The 20,187-nt window shown below is 44.3% G+C and overlaps 3 protein-coding genes and 2 long non-coding RNA genes across 6 annotated transcripts in view; 4 read left to right on the top strand and 1 right to left on the bottom strand.

Moving 5' to 3' along the window:
• LOC129469897 (uncharacterized) overlaps positions 1-13,865 on the top strand; it is a 75,505-nt gene extending 61,640 nt beyond the window's left edge. Inside the window, 1 exon segment of the mRNA XM_063628665.1 lies at positions 13,767-13,865. Within this exon segment, the coding sequence (XP_063484735.1) occupies positions 13,767-13,803 (37 nt within the window). The 3' untranslated portion in view covers positions 13,804-13,865.
• C20H17orf78 (chromosome 20 C17orf78 homolog) overlaps positions 1-20,187 on the bottom strand; it is a 172,837-nt gene that overhangs the window by 72,574 nt on the left and 80,076 nt on the right. The gene's annotated exons all lie outside the window — the stretch shown is intronic.
• On the top strand, positions 2,089-10,772 carry LOC134735219 (uncharacterized). The gene is made up of 3 exons (XR_010118070.1): positions 2,089-2,134; positions 2,975-3,574; positions 9,780-10,772. It is a non-coding gene; the product is annotated as an uncharacterized lncRNA (long non-coding RNA).
• On the top strand, positions 16,655-17,527 carry LOC134735217 (uncharacterized). Its single transcript, XR_010118068.1, has 2 exons — positions 16,655-16,800; positions 17,376-17,527. It is a non-coding gene; the product is annotated as an uncharacterized lncRNA (long non-coding RNA).
• On the top strand, positions 18,642-19,747 carry LOC129469887 (leucine-rich repeat-containing protein 37A3-like). The gene has a single exon (XM_063628736.1). It carries the CDS (start codon positions 18,823-18,825, stop codon positions 19,546-19,548), a length of 726 nt encoding a protein of 241 aa, XP_063484806.1. The 5' UTR covers positions 18,642-18,822; the 3' UTR covers positions 19,549-19,747.

Raw genomic sequence — 20,187 nt, 5'->3', positions numbered from 1 at the left:
CTTGGCCTCCCAAAGTGTGGGGATTACAGGGGTGAGCCACCCTGCCCAGCCTATCTGTGGTATTTTTAGTGTGATGTCTAGAACTTCATATACTTTTTTGGATTACTTTAATTGTAAGGCTGTATCCAAACTGATGAAATGCTCTCAGAGGTAACTATCTGGAGAAGTGACTTCACTGATGCATTAAAAGAAATGACTGGCATGGAATAAGGATTAAAATATATTAATCCAAAACATTTAAAATTGCATTAATGTTATAACAGCCTAAAGCAAAACTAATAAATCACATAAAAAATCTCCCACACTGTTGTTCTTAGTAGTTTACATTGTGCTACATACTTTTGCATGCATATGCATACAACTTCTATTCTGTTTTTAAACTTTGCATTACATCTACATTCTTCCATATTATATGATCTTCATAAAACTTGTCAGTTAAATGGCTGCATAAAAAAGCATGCGGTTCATGGACCATTATGCTGTTCCCTCATTCCTTTTGTTATTAATGGAATATAGCAAAGAACATCTTCTGTACTATTATTTATTTGTCAAGAATAGGGCCAGGCACAGTGGCTCAGGTCTGTAATGCCAGCACTTTGGGAGGCTGAAGCGGGTGGATCTCTTGAGGTCAGGAGTTCGTGACCAGCCTGGGCAACATGGCGAAACCTAAATGTCTCTACTAAACATGTCTCTACTAAAAATATAAAAATTAATGGGGCGTGGTGGTGCACACCTGTGGTCCCAGCTACTCCAGAGGCTCAGGTGAGAGTATCACCAGAGCCCAGGAAGTTGAGGCTGCAGTGAGCTGTGATCGCACTACTGCACTCCAGCCTGGGCAACAGAGGGAGACCCTGTCAAAAAAAAAAAAAAAAATTCCCAGGAGTACAGTTACAAGGTCAAAGGATAAGGTACACATTTAAAAACAAATTTTCTATCTTTCTCCTCCTGAGATAACAAAATACAGCAGGATATGAACAACTCTTCATACATTACTCTCCAAGGTTGTTAATCCCTATCCTTGGCTGCACCTGAAAAGAGCGGGAGCTGGCAGGTAACCCGATCTCCTCCACCAGGTGAGTCCCCGATGGAGGTGTCAGCTACAAGACCAGGAGCAGAGCACTCCTCGGGCTTTGCTGGAATCACTGGCGTGGGAATGCTGTCTCTTCCCTCGCCCGAGAGACGCCAAATTCCCAGCGGGCAGCGGACTCGGTTCTAACCTTCCTCGCCCCAGCCTCTAGGAGCGCTCTGCACGCAGTAGGCGTCTAATAAATGCAGTCGGCCCTGCTTAGACAAAAGCTCTCCTTAAGTGAACCGGACACTAAGCCCCTCCAGGTGCCAGCGTTGTCGCCCCCGCCGCCACTCTGCTCCCTGCCCGCTCCCTCCCCGCGTTCCGCGTGGGACCCTCGGCGGCACCACACCCACTCCCTAACGGCCGGTTCCCGCCCGGGGCACTGTGGGTACCCTGCGCGCGCCCGCTGGCCCCGCCCGGCCCCAACGGCCCCAACTCCCGTCTCCTCCCAGCCCCCCGGAGCCGACCAGTGGCGGCAGCAGCCCCAAGTCCCGGGTACCTCAGACAAAAGGGCGGGTGGAGGAGGAGTAGCCCAGCCCAGAGTCCTGCTCCGGCGCCGCCGAGCACCGCCCGCCTCAGCCGACCAGCCCCGTCGGCTACTGGGCCTAGCCGAGACGAGAGGAGGGAAAGGCCGCGGAGGCGGCGGGGGCGCAAGCGGCCGGCTACCGCCTAGTTGTGCTGCCCGGACCAAGGAAGGAGAAGTGGGAGGAGCAGGGAGCTCGGCGTCCCGCGTCCTCCGCGGCTCAGGGCGACGACGCTCGCCACATCCGGGACCCTCCGGCCGTGGCGGTCGCAGCGCCCGCAGCTCGAGCCTCAGCCCCTGCCGCTGTGGTGACTCCGCCGCGCCTCGCCGTCGCCCCTGTCCCCGTCCCGCCGGCCGCCCCGCCACCCCCGCCGCCAGGGACATGTCCAACCCGGGAAGCCGGAGGAACGGGCCAGTCAAACTGCGCCTGACAAGTGAGGGGGAGCGCCGGGCCGGGCTGGGCAGCCGCAGGGTGGGCGAGCTGGCCGGGCGGGGTGGGGGGGTACCTGTTGACTTGGGAAGGGCCAGGATCGCGATCAATGGTGAGTTGGCGGTCGGAGGAGTAGGAAGGCCTAGTTCAGGGAGAGTAATTGGAAAACCACTCGCTCCGGTTTGGACATTCTTTAAAAAGCCGAGGATGACTTGGGGAAGGAGGGTGGTCTTTTGCGGAGGGGAGGATACACAGGTTCGCATTGCAGGCGGATTTCAGGCCGGGAAGTCTTGGTCAAGGAGCCCGACGCTGCCTCCCGGGACTCGGGGAGCTGCCCCTGGTTTACTGCCCAGGTGGGCTCGTGAAGGGGATGAAGAGCTCCCGTGGCGAGGATTACTGAATCCGGTTGCTGACTGCGCGCAGTAAACACTCCTTAATAACGGGAGGGTGTGCGTGTGTGTTCCCGGGTTGTTACCTTGCACACCCACTTACGCCCGCGTGCAAAACCTTTACTCCACGCCTCCGGTCACCGCTGCCGGGGCCGCACACCTTAAGCTCACGTCTCTCTGAGGAGAGGAGACTGAGGTTGACTTTTCCCGTGTGCCTGTCTGATCCGACGGCTCGGGCTCATGGTGCACTGTGTTTTGGAAGTGTCTGATTGTAGGGTGACATGTTTGGGGTTGTACCTTGTAGGCCGCAGAACTTGTGTCGCTTCTAACTCCAGACCTGCTTTAAAAACACACTTTTGGGGGGGTAGGGGTACTTTTCTAACTATGTGCTCATACAAACTTTAGAGCAAACTTTCTCTTACTCTACCCACCTTCCCCCTTCCTTTTTCTAAATGGAAAATAATGTCCGGAGGGGTTGCTAGATAGAAGACTACACTTACAAAGTGTTTATGATTCCAGGTGCATGAAATCTTTAACATTACAGGTACATTTTTTGCTTACAGTGCCATTTTTGGTATTCTTACATGGACACGTCACCCCCATTTTAGGAAAACTTGTATTTGGTTTGAAAAGGAATTGAAATCGACGTTATCCTACCTTCACCACTTACCGCTGATAAATTGACCACGTTTATATTCGGATGAGTGGTGAGAAAGATAATTTTCCGTAGAAGATTAGTGTGTGCGTGCACGTGTACGAATGAACTGTAATTATGTTTGCCCATACTAGACTTTGAGATTTATTTGGGCTAATTTTGTAGTTGAATGCCTGTGTGTCACATCCCAGTACAGCTAGATGAAAACTTGCAGTGAATTTGGTATTTGACAATTTAGCTTGAATGTATGTTGGCTGCAATTTAAATAATATATTACCTTCATGACAGTTTTGCTTTCCCTAGGGAAAAATGCAGGGAATCATTAACGGAGTGGTTCTTAATGGAAAACCTGGATTGGAGGATACGTGTATTTCCCCCCACTCCCCCCCATTCAATGTCCTTATATTGGGAGAAGTCAATGGAAACCTTTTGAGGGGATCTTTGTTGCTTTAGAGTTTATCTGTTGCTATCTGGAATCAGTGATCGTCGAAAGAACATGCGATCCCAGGTGTGCAGAAAGTATCAGAAATAAGCTGTTTTCATTTACTTCCCTCTAGGCTATGTAGAGAAAATGAGGGAAAAAATAGGGATTTTGATTTTCTGCAGATAAAATGAGTTGAGGTTTTTAGTATGACTCAGTAGATTTTAGTGTTTATCTGTGGTTTCCGTACTGCCTATGATATATTATAAAAATTTATAAGTAAAGTTTGTTAAGAGGAAAGATTATGCTTATATTTTAGGGGAAGAGGGAATATTGAACTACATTTGTAGAGTGATTTTGTTTCAGGTTTTTCTGAGGATTTTTTAAATACCCTGTGTCCACTTAATAGGAAAAACAGTTTGAGGTACTCTGAGTTTCTTACAACTATTTGTCTCTGAATAGTTTTCTCTTAAAATTTGACAAATGTTAAATACATTGTCCTTCCTCCTTTGGTTACAGTGGAGTCTTCTATTTTGCCAGGAAAGTGAACATTTTTTTTTCATTTTTGTTCATCATTTACAAATTAGATGGTATATATTTTAGCAAATAGATCTCAAGAGCTGGATTTAATTAGCAGCTTTTTAGGACATAAACATTAAAGGGTTAGATGGAAAAGATTGTTTTGACTGACTGGATAAATGACAGGGCTGTGTCTGATGTGCGTCCAGGAATTGGTCTGGAGCTGGTGCCCAACTTCTCAGTCCGTCTTGAGAAGCCAAATAAAATATTTAACCTAGCCCTCATTTTGTTTAAAAAAAAAAAAAAAGTTGATTCTTTGTAAAGACCTAGAAATGTTTGGCACACCTTTAGACTAAGTGTTTAACAGTTCATTTAGATCTGGGTTCCCTAATAGAGGAAAAAAATCACTTAAAAAAAGACAGATCCCACAGTGAATTTGTATTTGGTTTGCAATACACTTGGGCTATAAGATGTTTTAAAATTATTGTTCTTTGCTTTAAGTTAATACTATATCAGTATTTTAAATTTATAGAGTACCTTTGATTTCAAGATGCTGTATAAATTTTAGTTACTTGGTAATAACCTTATTGCGGAATTGCCCTTTTACTGAACGGTATAAACATTTCCTGCATGGTGACACACACACACACACACACACACACACACAGTCTCACACACTCATACACTGTCTTTCTGAAGAAGAGGAAATATTTGAACCATGAGATCTCTGCCCACAATTGATATTAGACCTTTTCACATATTATTCTTAAAACCACAATCAGTGAATTGTTTGGTATTTGTCAATGCTAATAAGGTGGGACTAATTTAATCATTTGATCTCAAATTTTAGATTCTTCAGGCAATTGGGGGTTAGAACCCAATTTCATCCATCAAGCTACTTCTGTTCTTTGTGACACATTAACATATGATCGTTAAAATGGACTGTATGGTAACACTATCAACTTCAATTAATATTTCTAGAACAAATTGATTATAAAATATATAATTTCTATATCATTATACCTATAGGACTGTCAGATACAGGCTTTTCTTACAATGACTTGGATAGAAAAATATTCTTTACAGTAAAACTTTAGGGTAATTTTTAGACCATTATTGTTTTTGAAAACCAAAGGCTGCAAAAAGCAGTTTAGTGTAATTTCTAATATTTTAAATTCTTAGGTATGGAGAAGTAGAATAAGATTACTCCTTCAGAACATTTATTTCAGACCTTTTTATAAATTTAATGTTTTTGTATGCTGCTTCTCATATTATTAATTTCAAAGCCCTTGGCAATAAGGAGGTTAACCTTGTCTATAATGTGAGGAAATTTAACTTTAAAAATTTCCCTTTGGATATGCTAGCGTCTTAATCTTGTTTCACTACATATTTTATTGATTCAAGGCCTTAAAAATTATAGCTTTATTACACAGGTTTTTAAGTATGCCTATACACCATAATGACGTTATTTATTTATTTGAGATGGAGTTTCGCTCTTGGCTGGAGTGCAATGGTGCGATCTCAGCTCACTGCAACCTGTGCCTCCTGGGTTCAAGCGATTCTCCTGTCTCAGCCTCCCAAGTTGCTGGGACTACAGGCGCATGGCGCCATGCCCGGCTAATTTTTTGTATTTTTAGTAGAGATGGGTTTCACTGTGTTAGCCAGAATGGTCTCTATCTCCTGACCTCGTGATCCGCCAGCCTCGGCCTCCCAAAATGCTGGGATTACACGCGTGAGCCACCATGCCCAGCCAAGAAAGTTTTTTAAATGCAAAGTTCTCTAGCCACTTTGTGTTTACCACTAGATGTCTCACTAACTTCAGGAAATCTGATAGCTTTTGACCACGTTAGAGTAACTTGGCTCTCAAATCTTTGTAGAATAATATAATCAGGTTAAGTTCAAACCTATTTTTTAAATTAAGATATTGAACTTGTATTTTTGATTATTGTGTTATTTAACAGAAAGGAAACATAAAAGGCTGTGACTTTCCCACTTAATTAAGGATCTGGAAGCCACATTTTGTATGGAAAAAGTTTTTCTTTTATTTTTTTATTTCAGTAGGTTTTGAGGGAACAGATGGTATTTGATTACATGAATAAGCACTTTAGTGGTGATTTCTGAGATTTTGGTGGACGCATCACCCAAGCAGTGTACACAGTACCCAGTGTGTAGTCTTTTATCCCTCACTACCCTGACCCTTTCCCCCAGTCCCTGTAGTCCAGTGTATCATTCTTATGCCTTTGCATCCTCATAGCCTAGCTCCCACATGTGACTGAGAAAATACGATGTTAGGTTTTTCATTCTTGAGTTACTTCACTTAGAATAATGGTCTCCGATTTTATCCAGGTTGCTGTGAATGCCATTATTTCTTTTTATGGCTGAATAGTATTCCATGGTGTATATATATGTATATGTGTGTGTGTGTGTGTGTGTGTGTGTGTGTGTGTGTACATACCACATTTTCTTTATCCACTCATTGACTGATAGGTATTTGGGCTGGTTCCATATTTTTGCAATTGCAAATTGTGCTGCTATAAACATGCGTGTGCAAGTATCTTTTTTGTATAATGACTTCTTTTCCTCTGGGTAGGTACCCAGTAGTGGGATTGCTGGATCAAATGGTAGATCTACTTTTAGTTCTTTAAGGAATCTCCACACTGTTTTCCGTAGTGGTTGTACTAGTTTACATTACCACCAGCAGTGTAAAAGTGTTCCCTTTTCACTGCATCCATGCCAACATCTGTTATTTTTTTATTTTTTGACTATGGCCATTCTTGCAGGAGTGAGGTGGCGTCGCATTGTAGTTCTGATTTGCATTTCCCTGATACTTAGTGATGTTGAGCATTTTTCCATAAGCTTGTTGGCCTATCTTGGTTGGTGTATCTTCTTTTGAGAATTGTCTATTCATGTCCTTAACCCACTTTTTGATGGAATTGTTTGTTTTTTTTTTTTTCTTGCTGATTTGTTTGCTTACTTTGTAGATTCTGGATATTAGTCCTTTGTCAGATGTTTTTCTTAATCCTTAATTTTTTTTCCCCCCAAGATACGGTCTTGCTTTGTCAACCAGAGTGGAGTGCAGTGGCATGATCATGGCTCACTGTAGCCTCAGCCTCCCAGGCTCAAGTGATCCTCCCACCTCAGCCTCCTGAGTAGCTGAGACTACAGACTTATGTCACCACCCTTGGCTAACTTTTAAATTTTTTTGTAGAGGTGGGGTCTTACTATGTTGCCCATGCTGGTCTCAAACTCCTGGGCTCAAGTGATCCTTTCTCCTCAGCCTCCCAAAGTGCTGGGATTACAGGCATGAGCCACTGTGCCTGGCTAATTTTTAATTCTTTTTATTTTAATTTTTTAAAAAAGCAAGAAACCAGCAGAGAGACTTAATTCTTCAACTAGTTTAATAACACCCAAAGGGAAAGTATAGAAATGTGATTTTTTGTTTTTGCTTATAAACATAAATTTATATGTTTAGGTAGTAGAGTAGAAATAACAAGATAGAGTAAATCCTTCCCAGGAGGAAATACTTCATGAATTGAGGGTGGAGGTAAAAACATTCTTCCATTGAACACATTTACAAATGGTTAGGTGTTATTGAAATACTATGCATAGCACTCAGCTTCAAGAACAATATAGTCAAATAGATTTAATACCCTAACTTACCAAGTTTCTTTGAAAGATAACCCTTAAGTTTTGGTCGTCCTTTATTATTTGAAGGTGATAGATCACAGAATCCTAGAATTGGGGAACTGATACGTGATTTGTCTGTCCTTGAAACTTGGCAAATTAGTATCTTAAAAAAATTAGCATTGATACCAACATGCAAAATTTCTCCAGTCACCAACACTTAACGCTGTTTTCTTCTAGTATTTTCAGCTGTCCACAGGAAATCTACTCTATCCCAATATGTTTAACATGTGAAGTGCCATTTTTGTCTAACATTTTTAGTTCTACCTTTTAAATTTTTGTCAAAAAATCATTTTCATTATTGCTTTGGGACAAAAACTGTATTGTCATCTTTGATACAAGTTTCTTATTGATTTGTATTAGATCTTTCAGAATAGCTGTCTTAATTTTCATTTCCTTTCCCTTTCCATATGACTTTCCTCGTTCAGGGTCTTTTCGTCCTACTGTTGGATGATTACAACAGCTTCATATATGGTCGCCTCTAATCTTTCTTTCTCCTAGTGGCCTTGAATACCACTGATAGAAAAATATGACTGTAATTACAGCCATGCTCAAGAACTTAAATGGCTCCCTGTTATCTACCTCAATCAGTCCAAGCCCTAGTGTGTGATTTCTAAGCTTCTCTTACTGGATCATTCATATTTCCAACAGTATTTACTTTTACACCTTAGCACAAGCTCTTTGGTTAGACTCTTCAAAGTCTTTTAAATACTGTATTGTCATACCCTCCTTGGCGCTCTTCCTGTTGTTAGGAAAGTCCTCCTTCTCCTGTATGTTCTTTAAAGCAGCAGTCCCCAACCTTTTTGGCACAGGGACCAGTTTTGTGCAAGACAGTTTTTCCAAGGATGTGGGGAGCAGGGGATGTGTTGGGATGAAACTGTTCCATCTCAGATCATCAGGCATTAGATTCTTGTAAGGAGCGCACAACCTAGATCCCTTGCATGCACAGTTCACAATAGGGTTCCAGCTCCTATGAGCATCTAATGCTGCCACTGATCTGACAGAAGGTGGAGCTCAGGCTGTAATGCTTGCTCTCCTGCTGCTCACCTCCTGCTGTGTGGCCCGGTTGTAACAGGCCACAAACCTGTACCGGCCCATGGTCCAGGGGTTGGAGACCCCTGCTTTAAAGCTCAGATGAGTTCCCCTCTCTCCTAAAGCCCTTTCTTTACTGTTCAGATTCACGTTGTTCTCCTGATTCTCTGAGCTCTTACTTGTACTCACTGTTGAACCACGTAGTAAATGAGAGGTAAAATACAGCATAGTGGTTAAGATCATGAAGTCGAGAGCCAGACGGGTTTAGCATCTATACTTTAGACCCTGGCTCTGCCACTTACTACTGTGTGACCTCGGGCTACTTAATTGACCCCCTTGTGCCTTAGTTTCCTCATCAGCAAGATAGGGAAAATAATAATGTCTACCTTAGAGGGTTATTGTAAGGATTAAGGATGAATGTAAAGTATTTAGAATAGTACCTAACATAGTGATATAAGTGTTTGCATTATAATCAGTATCACTAAGCACTTGTTTATTCTCAGATATTTTTGTTTGTTTGTTTGTTTTTCCTTGTATAGTATTTTTTATCTTTCCACTTAGATAGTAAGCTCTTTTAAGGCAGAGTGTTACATCTTTTGTTTCGGTCTCATTTTTCCTGGCAGTTATTCAGCAAAACCCATTTGCTAATTTGATTTCTCTGTAGCCTGTGTTCCTGTATAAAAACCTTTAATAAGCTCTCCTTTAAATGAACTACTGAGGGAGACGTTTGGAAAGAAAAAGCCATGAATGGTTATAAGAATTCACCTTCCTGGGGTCAGAGGGCTGGTTACAACTTACAAAACCTTCCACATTATGAAGTAATCTCTAGATTTTGGTAGTTTCAACTGGGAATATTTTGAGACACAAATGAGAAAAAATAAAGTTGGTGTTTTATATAGAAGTAACTTTTAGTCTTTTTTAAAAAAATGGACTATTCATTTATAGCTGTTAAACTTTTTTTAAAATAATGGAATAATCTTTTGTAGCAAATGGAATGTTTGTATAATCTTCTATCTCACATGTCAAATTATTAATTTTAAAAAATCTTTTTTCATAGGACTTCCTGATCCATTTGCTAAGGTGATAGTTGTTGGATCTGGGCAATGCCATTCTATAGATACTGTGAAGAATATGCTCGATCCAAAGTGGAATCAGCATTATGACCTGTAGGTTTAAACGATTAGCTTGAAATGAAACATACAATTAATATTACTTGATATAGTCTTTGAAAAGAATCGTGGGAAATGATCTGAGTTTCATCTATGGTATAATTTGGTCTTCACAAAAGGTAAAGAAAAGCCCAGTGGGAATGTGCTTTTGTTTATAGACAGATTTCGAAAGATGAGATATCCCTAAAATGCTATGAGGAAAAAAATGAAACTGGCTCACAGTAGAGCAGTCTTCCCCACTTTTTTCAATTAAATAGAGGTATTAATTCGCCACTTTAGACCAATTATAAAACCAGAAATCAGAATTTGGTTTGCACTGAATAGACATTCTTTTTGCCTTTATGTAGATGGTTTCTTTCTTTTAAATTTTATTTTGATCATAGGAGTATATGCACCTTTTTAAAAAGGCAAATGATACTATAAAAGTTTTATGGAAAACAGCAAGGTCCCTGCTCTTTTCTCATTCCTGATTCCCATCCTCAAGGAAACTGCTTTAATAACTTTGGCTGTTTATTCTGGTATTTTCATCTTTTCTAGATATGTTCCTTATTTTATACCATGACAGTTTTCTTTTTTTAGTTTTACGTAATTTTTTTTTTTTCTTTGAGACAGAGTCTTGCACTGTCACCCAGGCTGGAGTGTAGTGGCACCATCTTGGCTCACTGCAATCTCTGCGTCTTGGGTTCAAGCAATTCTCCTGCCTCAGCCTCCCGAGTAGCTGGGAATGCAGGTGCCCACCACCATGCCCAGCTAATTTTTGTTCTCAGCAGGAAAAAGAATGAAGAGTAATGACAAAAGATCCGGGCTGTTGCTGGCAGGTTGGGCGTTTGGTGGCATCAGCAGCTGGATCAGCCTTGTTGAGTGGGAGCCCTGCTGCTCTGTATTTGCATCCTTTTATCTGATGTTCCCCCAGGGTATGCCACTTTTTAAAAATGTCGACTGTTGGCTGGTGAGAGGGGTGCAGTTTTAGAAGCTTCCCCAGGTATGGCCTTGGCCTTCCCCACTATGACAGCACTTGCTCCACAGGCCGAGGAACTATTATAGAGGTTCTGCCAACCACCAAGTATGCCCATGCTAAGTACCCATTCAGAGAGGACAAGGAGTCATCACTATATACCCTGGGATTACTGGCATGTACCACCGCACCTCGCTAATTTTTGTATTTTAGTAGAGATGGGGTTTTACCATGTTCCCCAGGCTGGTTTTGAACTCCTGACCTCAAGCAATCCATCCACCTTGGCCTCCCAAACTGCTGGGATTACAGGCGTGAGCCACCATGCCCAGTCTTTTTTTTTTTTCTTTTTTCTGAGACAGAGTCTTGCTGTGTTCCCCAGGCTGGAGTCCGATGGCACAATCTCTGCTCACTGCAATCTCTGCCTTCCAGGTTCAAGTGATCCTCCTGCCTCAGCCTCCAAGTAGCTGGGATTACAGGCATGTACCACCATGCCCAGCTAATTTTTGAATTTTTAGTAGAAACGGGGTTTCACCATGTTGGCCAGGCTGGTCTCGAACTCCTGATCTCAAATGATCTGCCCACCTCAGCCTCCCAAAGTGCCGGGATTACAGGCATGAGCCACCATGCCCGGCCCCCATATACTTTGAATCCAGTTTGCCCTAATGTTAAACATCTTATATAGCTATGACACATTTATCAAAATTAAGACATTAACATTGGTACAATGACATTAACTAAACTATAGATTGTATTCTTTTCCAGGATACCACATATCATTTAGTAACTTTCTCTCTTTCTTAAGGTTGTTGTGATTTTTGAAATTGTGGTAAAATATACATAACATAAAATTTACCATGTTAACCATTTTTAAATGTATGGTTCAGTGGCATTAAGTACTCACATTGTTGTGTGTGTAACCATCACCACCATCCATCTCCAGAACGTTTTTATCATTCCAAACTGAAACTCCGAACCATGAGACAAGTTTCTTTTTAAGTATTAATTTTCAAACCTCCAGTATATTAAATTGAAATCATTTAGTCTGGGCCTGGCTTGGTGGCTTACCCCTGTAATTCCAGCACTTTGGGAGGCTGAGATGGGTGGATCACTTGAGGCCAGGAGTTCGAGACTAGCCTGGCCAAGATAGTAAAACCCCACCACTACTAAAAATACAAAATTTAGGTGGGTGTGGTGGCACATGCCTGTAATCCCAGCTACTTGAGAGGCTGAGGCAGGAGAATCGCTTGAACCTGGGAGGCAGCGGTTGCAGTGAGCTAAGATTGTGCCATTACACTCCAGCCTGGGTGACAGAGCAAGAATCTGTCTCAAAAAAAAAAAAAAAAAAAAAAAAAAAAAAAAAAAAAGAAGAAGAAAGAAAAGAAAAGAAAAGAAGTAATTTAGTTGAACATTCCTGGAGAAAGACTGCTCTCAGGGTGTATCAGCTCCTGCTTTTTTCTGCCATTATTCACATGCCTAGCTTGCGTTACCCACCTCAGTAGAACCTGGTCAAGCAAAAACAAATGCTGTCAGAGTGCCAGATCTATTTTCCTTTCTCCATGTAACATTACCTTGATTTTGCTTTATTTATTTATTTATTTATATTTATTTATTTATTTTTTTGAGACGGAGTCTCGCTCTGTCGCCCAGGCTGGAGTGCAGTGGCACAATCTCGGCTCACTGCAAGCTCCGCCTCCCGGGTTCACGCCATTCTCCTGCCTCAGCCTCTCCGAGTAGCTGGGACTACAGGTGCCCACCACCACGCCCGGCTAATTTTTTTGTATTTTTAGTAGAGATGGGGTTTCACCGTGGTCTCGATCTCCTGACCTCGTGATCCGCCCGCCTCGGCCTCCCAAAGTGCTGGGATTACAAGCATGAGCCACCGCGCCTGGCCTTGATTTTGCTTTAGAGATTGCCCCTTACTCTTTGCTTGAAGCTTTAGGGGACTTGTCAGGCATGATGTCTTGTTCTCTGTGTGCCACGGTGTGGCAGGTAACTCGAACTCTAGCTGGGTGTGTGAATAAGGGCAGAAAGGAGTCAGAGCTGACATATCCTGATAATGACGTCTTGAAGAACCAGCCTTTAACTTCTGTGACTTCCTTCCCCAGAGCTACCCTGGTTCTCATCCCTATTATTACAGCATCTTTAAAAAACTCTTTTTGTTGCCCTGTATCTTTCCAATAAGTTCCACTCCCTACCCCCCTTAAGTTAGTCAGAGTCAGGCACAACCAAGAACCCTATTTGATATAGGAAATTATTTTAACACAAAGACCCTTGGAGTCAAATCAAATCCAGAAAAGCATTTAATAATTTATTCTACTCTGTCAACAACAAACTATTGCACAGTGAGAAAAGGCTCTGGTGGAATCATGTCTGGAAGCAGCCTCTCCACCTGAGGAGGGGTCTCTGACCTCTGAGATTGATGACATAGGTTCTAGAAAAATACATAAAATTAAAAGTAGAGAGAGATTCTGCCACATACAAGCTCTCAGGCACTTTAGGAACCATATAAGCTGTTTCCTGCCCTTTTCCGGTTACCTTAGTAGAGGGCTGGGTGCAGTGGCTCATGCCTATAATCCCAGCACTTTAGGAGGCCAAGGCGGGCAGATCACGAGGTCAGGAGATCAAGACCATCCTGGCTAACACGGTGAAACCCTGTCTCTCCTAAAAATACAAAAAATTAGCTGGGTATGGTGGCGGGTGCCTGTAGTCCCAGCTACTCAGGAGGCTGAGGCAGGAGAATGGCGTGAACCCGGGAGGCAGAATGTGCAGTGAGCCAAGATTGTGCCACTGCACTCCAGCCTGGGCGACAGAGTGAGACTCCGTCTCAAAAAAAAAAAAAAAAAAGTAGAGAAAGACTCTGCCACATACGTGCTGTCAGGCATTTTAGGAGCCATATAAGCTGTTTCCTGCTCTTTTCCAGGTACCTTTTGAGAGCTGACATTAGGATAGAAGCATAGAGGCTGTGGCACTAGAAACATTCTGGTGAGAATCGTGGCTGCTTGTTGCACACGTAACCTAGGTAAGTTAATCCCTGCACCTCAGTTTCCTCATCGGCAAAATGAAAGTTGATGTCTCATAAAGCTGTGAGAGTGGAAGAGATCACGTCTGCTGAGCACCTGGAATGTTGTAGGCATTCACCCTGGGTGTGCCCATTTTTCTCAGACCATTCTTTGCTACTGAAACTACTTCTGCAAAGAAGTTGGGGTGGCTTAGATATTGAACTGGCTTGTTTGGCAGGTTATGTTTGGTGCCTATGCATGAGAAGCTGATTGGCCATTCGTAGGACACTGAGAAGTTTGGAGACTCAGGACCTCCTGCATCCTATGTGCTTGAATGTTTGCATGGTCAGCAGTTCAGAAATATGCACATCCTGCCGAGAGCTCCATAGCTCTGTAAGAAGGAAGGATTGGGTCTCTACACCAAATGCAAAGCCTGGCCTGGCGCGGTGGCTATGCCTGTAATCCCAGCACTTTGGGAGGCCATGGCAGGAGGGTCGCTTAAAGCCAGGAGTTACAGACTAGCCTGGGCAACATAGTGAGACCCCCCATTTCTACAAAAATAAAAATTAGCTGAGTGTGGTGGTACATGCCTGTAGTCGCAGTTACTCTGGAGGCTGAGGTGGGAGAATAGCTTGAGCCTGGGAGGTCAAGGTTGCAGTGAACTGTCATTGCACCACTGCCCTCTAGCCTGGGTGACAGAGCAAGACCCTGTCTCAAAAGCAAAACAAACACAAACAAACAAAAAGCAAAACCCCAGGAGCTCTTCCAAGACACTATCGGTCAGTTCTGTAAACAATCACTGGAGGTGCAGAGGAGCTGCCCATCTTCAAGGAGTTCTGTAGCCTCTGACATGGCTGTATGGGGTCAGTTCCCTGAATATAGGTTGCTTGTTCATATTTCTGCAAAGTAGGCCCCTTCTGCCTGGATACCCTTCCCATCTATAATGGCTCACTGAGTGCAGGGCCAGCATTGGAATTGTGCAATGTACAACCTGCACGACTGTAAATAGCAGCCTTGGGTAAGAGAATGGGCTCCACAGTCAGGAAAAGCTGCATCTATTTCTCATTTCTGCTATTTATTCTTAGTAAAGAGGTGAGCAGGTTGACTTTATTTATTTATTTATTTATTTATTTATTTATTGTTAGTATTTTTTCGAGACAGTGTCTCACTCTGTCACCCAGGCTGCAGTGCACTGATGCGATCTTGGCTTAGTGCAACCTCTGCCTCCTGGGTTCAGGCAACTCTCCTTCTTCAGCCTCCCTAGTATCTGGGACTACAGGCATGTGCCATCATGCCCAGCTAATTTTTGTATTTTTAGTAGATACGGGGTTTCACCATTTTGGTCAGGATGGTCTTGAACTCCTGACCTCAAGCAATACACCTGCCTTGGCCTCCCAAAGTGCTGGGATTACAGGCCTGAGTCATCATGCCCAGCCTATTTATTTATTTATTTGAGACAGGGTCTCGTTCTGTCACCCAGACTAGAGTGCAATGGCATGATCACGGCTCACTGCAGCCTCAACCTCCCGGGCTCAAGCCATCCTCCCATCTCAGCCTCCCAAGTAGCTAGGTCCACAAGTGCATGCTACCATATCCAGCTATTTTTTTTCTTTTTGTAGAGACAGGGGACTCACTATGTTGCCCAAGCTGGTCTCAAACCCCTAAACTCAAGTGATCCTCCTGCCTCGGCTTCCCAAATCCTGGGATTATAGGTGTGAGCAACCACGCTCCACCAAGGTGACCTTGCAAAATCTCACTTTCTTCATTTGTGAAGTTGGAATAATTACAGTAGTGACCTCTTAGAGTTGTGAGGATTAAAATAAAACAATATATATAGGGAGATTTTAGCACAGTGCTTGGCATGTAGAAGACGCTTAAAAAAAGCTGTAATAACGATTATTCTTTCTGGCAAACTTTTACTCTACTTTAAAGCCTTTTCCAATTCTTTCCAAAGCTGGGTCAAATGCCTCTTCTATGTGCTCCCATTCTCCACTAGCGCTGCCTCCAGTACTGCTGGGTTCCTTCCAGAACTGTGACCTCTTGACCGCAGGGATTGTGTCTTCTACACTAGGGTCACCAGTACCAATAACAATGCCAGGAACATAGTAGGAACCCAATAAATGCTAGTTAAAGGAATGAACGCATGAATGAATGTCTACATGTTATCTTTGATGGGACCAAAGGGAAGCTTTCCCTTCTTATTTTCTGTTAGAAGCCGATAATGGGAGAAAGAGGCAGAGAAATGGGAGAGTATGGACTGGACATTTGGCAAAGGCAAGTCACTCTTTCCTGTGGTCATTTTTTGGGTAGAAAGAAAACAGAGTGAAACCTTGTACTAAGCTGGGTCTGAGAAGATAAACAAGCCAAGAGTTCTACCTAGACAATGGCCTGATTCTTCCTGACGGGGGCAGGTGTGAGCCGTGAGGAGCCAGACAAACATCCCCTTCCAATTTCCTTCCCTCTGTGCTCAGCTCCTTCAAAGTATCACAGCCCACCCCCCTCACCCCCTGCCAAAGCCTTTCCTTCATAGAAGGTGTCTTCAACTCCAAGCCAGGCTCTTATCCCGTGAGATCTTTGAAGGCTGGAAGGAGCTGCAATGAGTCTGAATCACTCTCAACCACAATGGCATTAGGGTGACAGACGGTTTCTGTTTCCAGCGCGTGTTCTAAAGTGGGTTTTTTGGTGGCTCAATTTGCTTCCACATGGTCCCTGCCAACCAGGAGCTGAGATGAGCAGTTTGCATAGATCAAATTATTGAACTTCAAAACACCCATGAAAAATTGTGAAAACAAAACAACAGCAGAAGTACAAAGAGATGTGGTTTCCCAGGAGCACGTGTGAAAAATGACTTTGCAGTCCAGATGCCCGCAGGCCCAGCATGAGTCAGCTGAAGGATGTGGAGGCCAAAAAACCTCAGACAAGTCTGGACCAAGCGGAGCTTCCAGAAAAAGAAAGGTGAGAGCCAACTGCACTCCACACTGGCCGGACCACCCTGGAGGAGGGCTGGCTCCCTCTAGATGTCATCATGTGACAGAAAAGCATGTATTCTGAGTGGAGTTACCAAGATTGGGGGGGTGTGGGAGAGGACTCAAAAGTCGGACAAGAGGGGAGGAGATGTGTGCCCTGCGGAAGAAAGTGGTTAGTGTCAGGGTGGTCTTCTGCCTGTAGCTTCTGCTTGTTAGTCCTTCCCTTCCCGTCATCCTGGAGAACGCCTATTCATCCCTTAGGCCTCAGTGCCTGCCACCTCTTCTGAGAAGCCTTCCCTCACCTCTGTAAGCAGAACCAGCCACACCTGCATTTGGACCTCCTTCTCCTGCACTGGGAGTCAGGTCCCTTCATTACAGCACACCTCCTGTGGAAGAATGTTTTGAGTGTGTGGCTAGGCAGGGACCTCGTCCTACTTATCTTTGCATGCCTACTGCGTGGCACAGTGATCACTCTTCAGCAAATGTCTGATGAATTAAATTGTTGGCAAGAAAACTGGCACCAAACATTTTGACCATGAGGAAGAGAGATTGTATTTTTTCTAGGTGGCCCAAAAAGACGGAACTGGAAGACAGGGTGGCAATTACAAGAAAGTGGATTTCAGCTCAAAATCAGGAAGTACTTTATAATAGTAATGACAGCAACTTTATTGTGTGTTTTAGTCACCTATTGCTGCATAATAAATTGCTCCAAAATTTGAGGCCTAAAACAACAAGTGTTTATGATCTCACACACTGTATATGGGTTAGGAATTCAGGAGCAGCATAGAAGAGTGGTTCTAGCTTAGGATCTGTCATGAGTTTATAGTCAAGATACTAACTGGGGCTATAGTCATCTGAAGGCTTAATTGGGGCTGGAGGATTGGCTGCAAGATGGCTGGATTGGCTGGGCATGGTGGCTCATCCCTATAATCCCAGCAATTTGGGACACTGAGGTGGGAGGATCACTTGAGCCTAGGAGTTTGAGACCAGCCTGGACATCATAGGGAGACCTTGTCTCTACAAAAAACACAAAAATCAGCTGGGTGTGGTGGCATATCCTGTAGTCCCAGCTACTCAGAAGGCTGAGGTGGGAGGATCACTTGAGCGAGATTGTGACATAAGATTGCCCTGGTAACATGAACAGATCTGGACCCGAGCCTAATAAAGGTGGCATAAATAAAGGTGTCACAAAGACAGGGTGGGGCGCATGCTTATAAGGGGCATGAGCATCTCGGGGCTGCCAGAATGGCTCCCGTTGAGTGCGCAGCACTAGCGTGTGTCATGTCTTGGCTGCGTTTCTGGGGCCCATGGCCCTTCCTTACGTGGCAACGATTGTGTCTACTAGTCAAGGGGGCTCAGCCTCTGGTGTGTGTCAAGGACCCGCTCCAGCTGACCTCTAACCCTCTGGGGCCGCCTGAGCCCTGGTCTTCCCGCTCCTCCCATCTCTCTTGGGAATCTCCCCATGCGCCTACTCCCCCGACAGTCCCCGGGGGACTTTGATTACATGGGGCCCTCTGCTTCCTCACAGGTGTCAGCCCTGCCTCAGGAATTGACTGAAAATTTGTTTCCATTCCTGGACACAGATTCAGCTGGAGAGCTGCCCCTGGGGCCAGAGCAGTTCTTGGCTGCACACCAGGATTTAAATGACAAGCTGACTCCACAAGAAAGGCTCCCGGAGGTGGTTCCACTGCTGGACGGGGATCAGAAACAGACCCCAGTTCAGCTTCCTTGCCTCAAAAGTAAGGTTCAAACTGCAGATCTAGATTGGGCTGCAGGTCATCAGGCAGATGAAATACTTGTTTGACTAGCCAGTAAGATTTCAAAACGAACAAAATTTGTTGTTTTGCCCAAGAATGTGAAGAAAGATCTAGCTGAGCGTTGGAGCCTTGCGGAGATTCTTGGGATTCCAACCAATGATCCAAACCTCAGTGTCAGAAACAGACTCTGCAGGATGAATATTCGAGTATGGACACACTGTATCCCGGCAGCCTGCCTCCAGAACTCCGGGTGAATGCAGATGAGCCTCCAGGGCCTCCTCAGCAAGTTGGACTTGTCTCAATTCCATCTAGAGCCCAAAACTCAAAATCCAGAGACCCTGAAAGACATCCAGTCCTCTTCACTCCAGGAAGAAGCCCCAGCACAGCTTCCACAGCTCCCTCAGGAGGTAGAACCTTCAACCCAGCAGGAGGCCCTGGCTCTGCCTCCAGAGTCCTCTGTGGAGAGTCTAGCTCAAACTCCACTGAATCGTGAAGTGACAGTTCAACCTCCAGGTGAGGATCAAGCTCATTATAACTTGCCCAACATTACAGTTAAACCTGCAGATGTGAAGGTTACGATGACTTCAGAGCCTAAAAATGAGAGAGAATCTTCCCAAGCCCAGCAGGAGGCCCCAGTTCAGCCTCCAGAGGAGGTGGAACCTTCTGCAACCCAACAGGAGGCCCCAACTGAGCCTCCAGGTCCTCCTATGGAGCCTGAACTTTCCCCCAGTGAACAGGAGCAGCCAGCTCAGCTTTCTGAGTCTTCTGGGGAGGTTGAGTCTTCTCCAGCCCAGCAAGAGACCCCAGCTCAGCCCCCAGAACATCATGAAGTCCCAGTTTCACCTCCAGGTCACCATCAAATGCAGCATTCAGATTTTCCCAATGTCTCTGTTAAGCCTCCAGACGTGCAGCTCACCATAGCAACAGAGCCTAGTGCAGAGGTGGAAACTTCTCCAGTCCATCAACTCTCGGCCAGGTAATGATGTAGAACCTCCCACCATCCAGCACGGGGACACACCTCTGCCTCCAGTGTCATCAGAAGAGGCTGGACATTTAGCAGTTCAAGAGGAGACTTCAGTTCAATCTCCAGAACCTATTAATAGAGATTAATTAATGAGAACCCCTCTCCGACCCAACAGGAGGCTGCAGCTAAGCATCCACAGACCGCTGAGGAGGGCGAGTCTTCTCTAACGCAGCAGGAGGCCCCAGCTCAGACTCCAGAGCTCCCTAAGGAAGTTGTAGCTCCACAGCATCATGAGGTAACAGTTTCCCCTCTAAGTCGTGATCAACTTCAGCCTCCAATACTGCACAATGTCACTATTAAACCTGTGGATCACGTGGTTACCATGACTCCAGATTTCACTAATCAGGTTGAAATGTTAACCCAACAAGGGGCCCCAGCTCAGCCCTTAATGTCCCCTGAGCAGTTTCAACATTTGAAAGACCAGGAAGAGATTATAATTCAGCAGCTAAGTAGACCTGAAAATTATGAACTTCCTCCAGTCCATAAAGAGCCCACAACTCAGCCTCCAACTCCGCTCTCCTCAGACTTTGGAAGTTCACTGAATGATGAAGCAATAGGTTCACCTCTAGATGTGTCATATCTACATCTAGATAGG

This window comes from Symphalangus syndactylus, chromosome 20 (genome assembly GCF_028878055.3).
Source record: "Symphalangus syndactylus isolate Jambi chromosome 20, NHGRI_mSymSyn1-v2.1_pri, whole genome shotgun sequence".
Taxonomy (NCBI): domain Eukaryota; kingdom Metazoa; phylum Chordata; class Mammalia; order Primates; family Hylobatidae; genus Symphalangus; species Symphalangus syndactylus.
The sequence above is the reverse complement of the archived record's forward strand: the minus strand, read 5'-3'. Positions and strand labels throughout refer to the sequence as shown.

Coding starts and splice junctions, on each gene's coding strand:
- LOC129469887 (XM_063628736.1), top strand. CDS start 18,823: ATGCAGATGAGCCTCCAGGGCCTCCTCAGCAAGTTGGACTTGTCTCAA.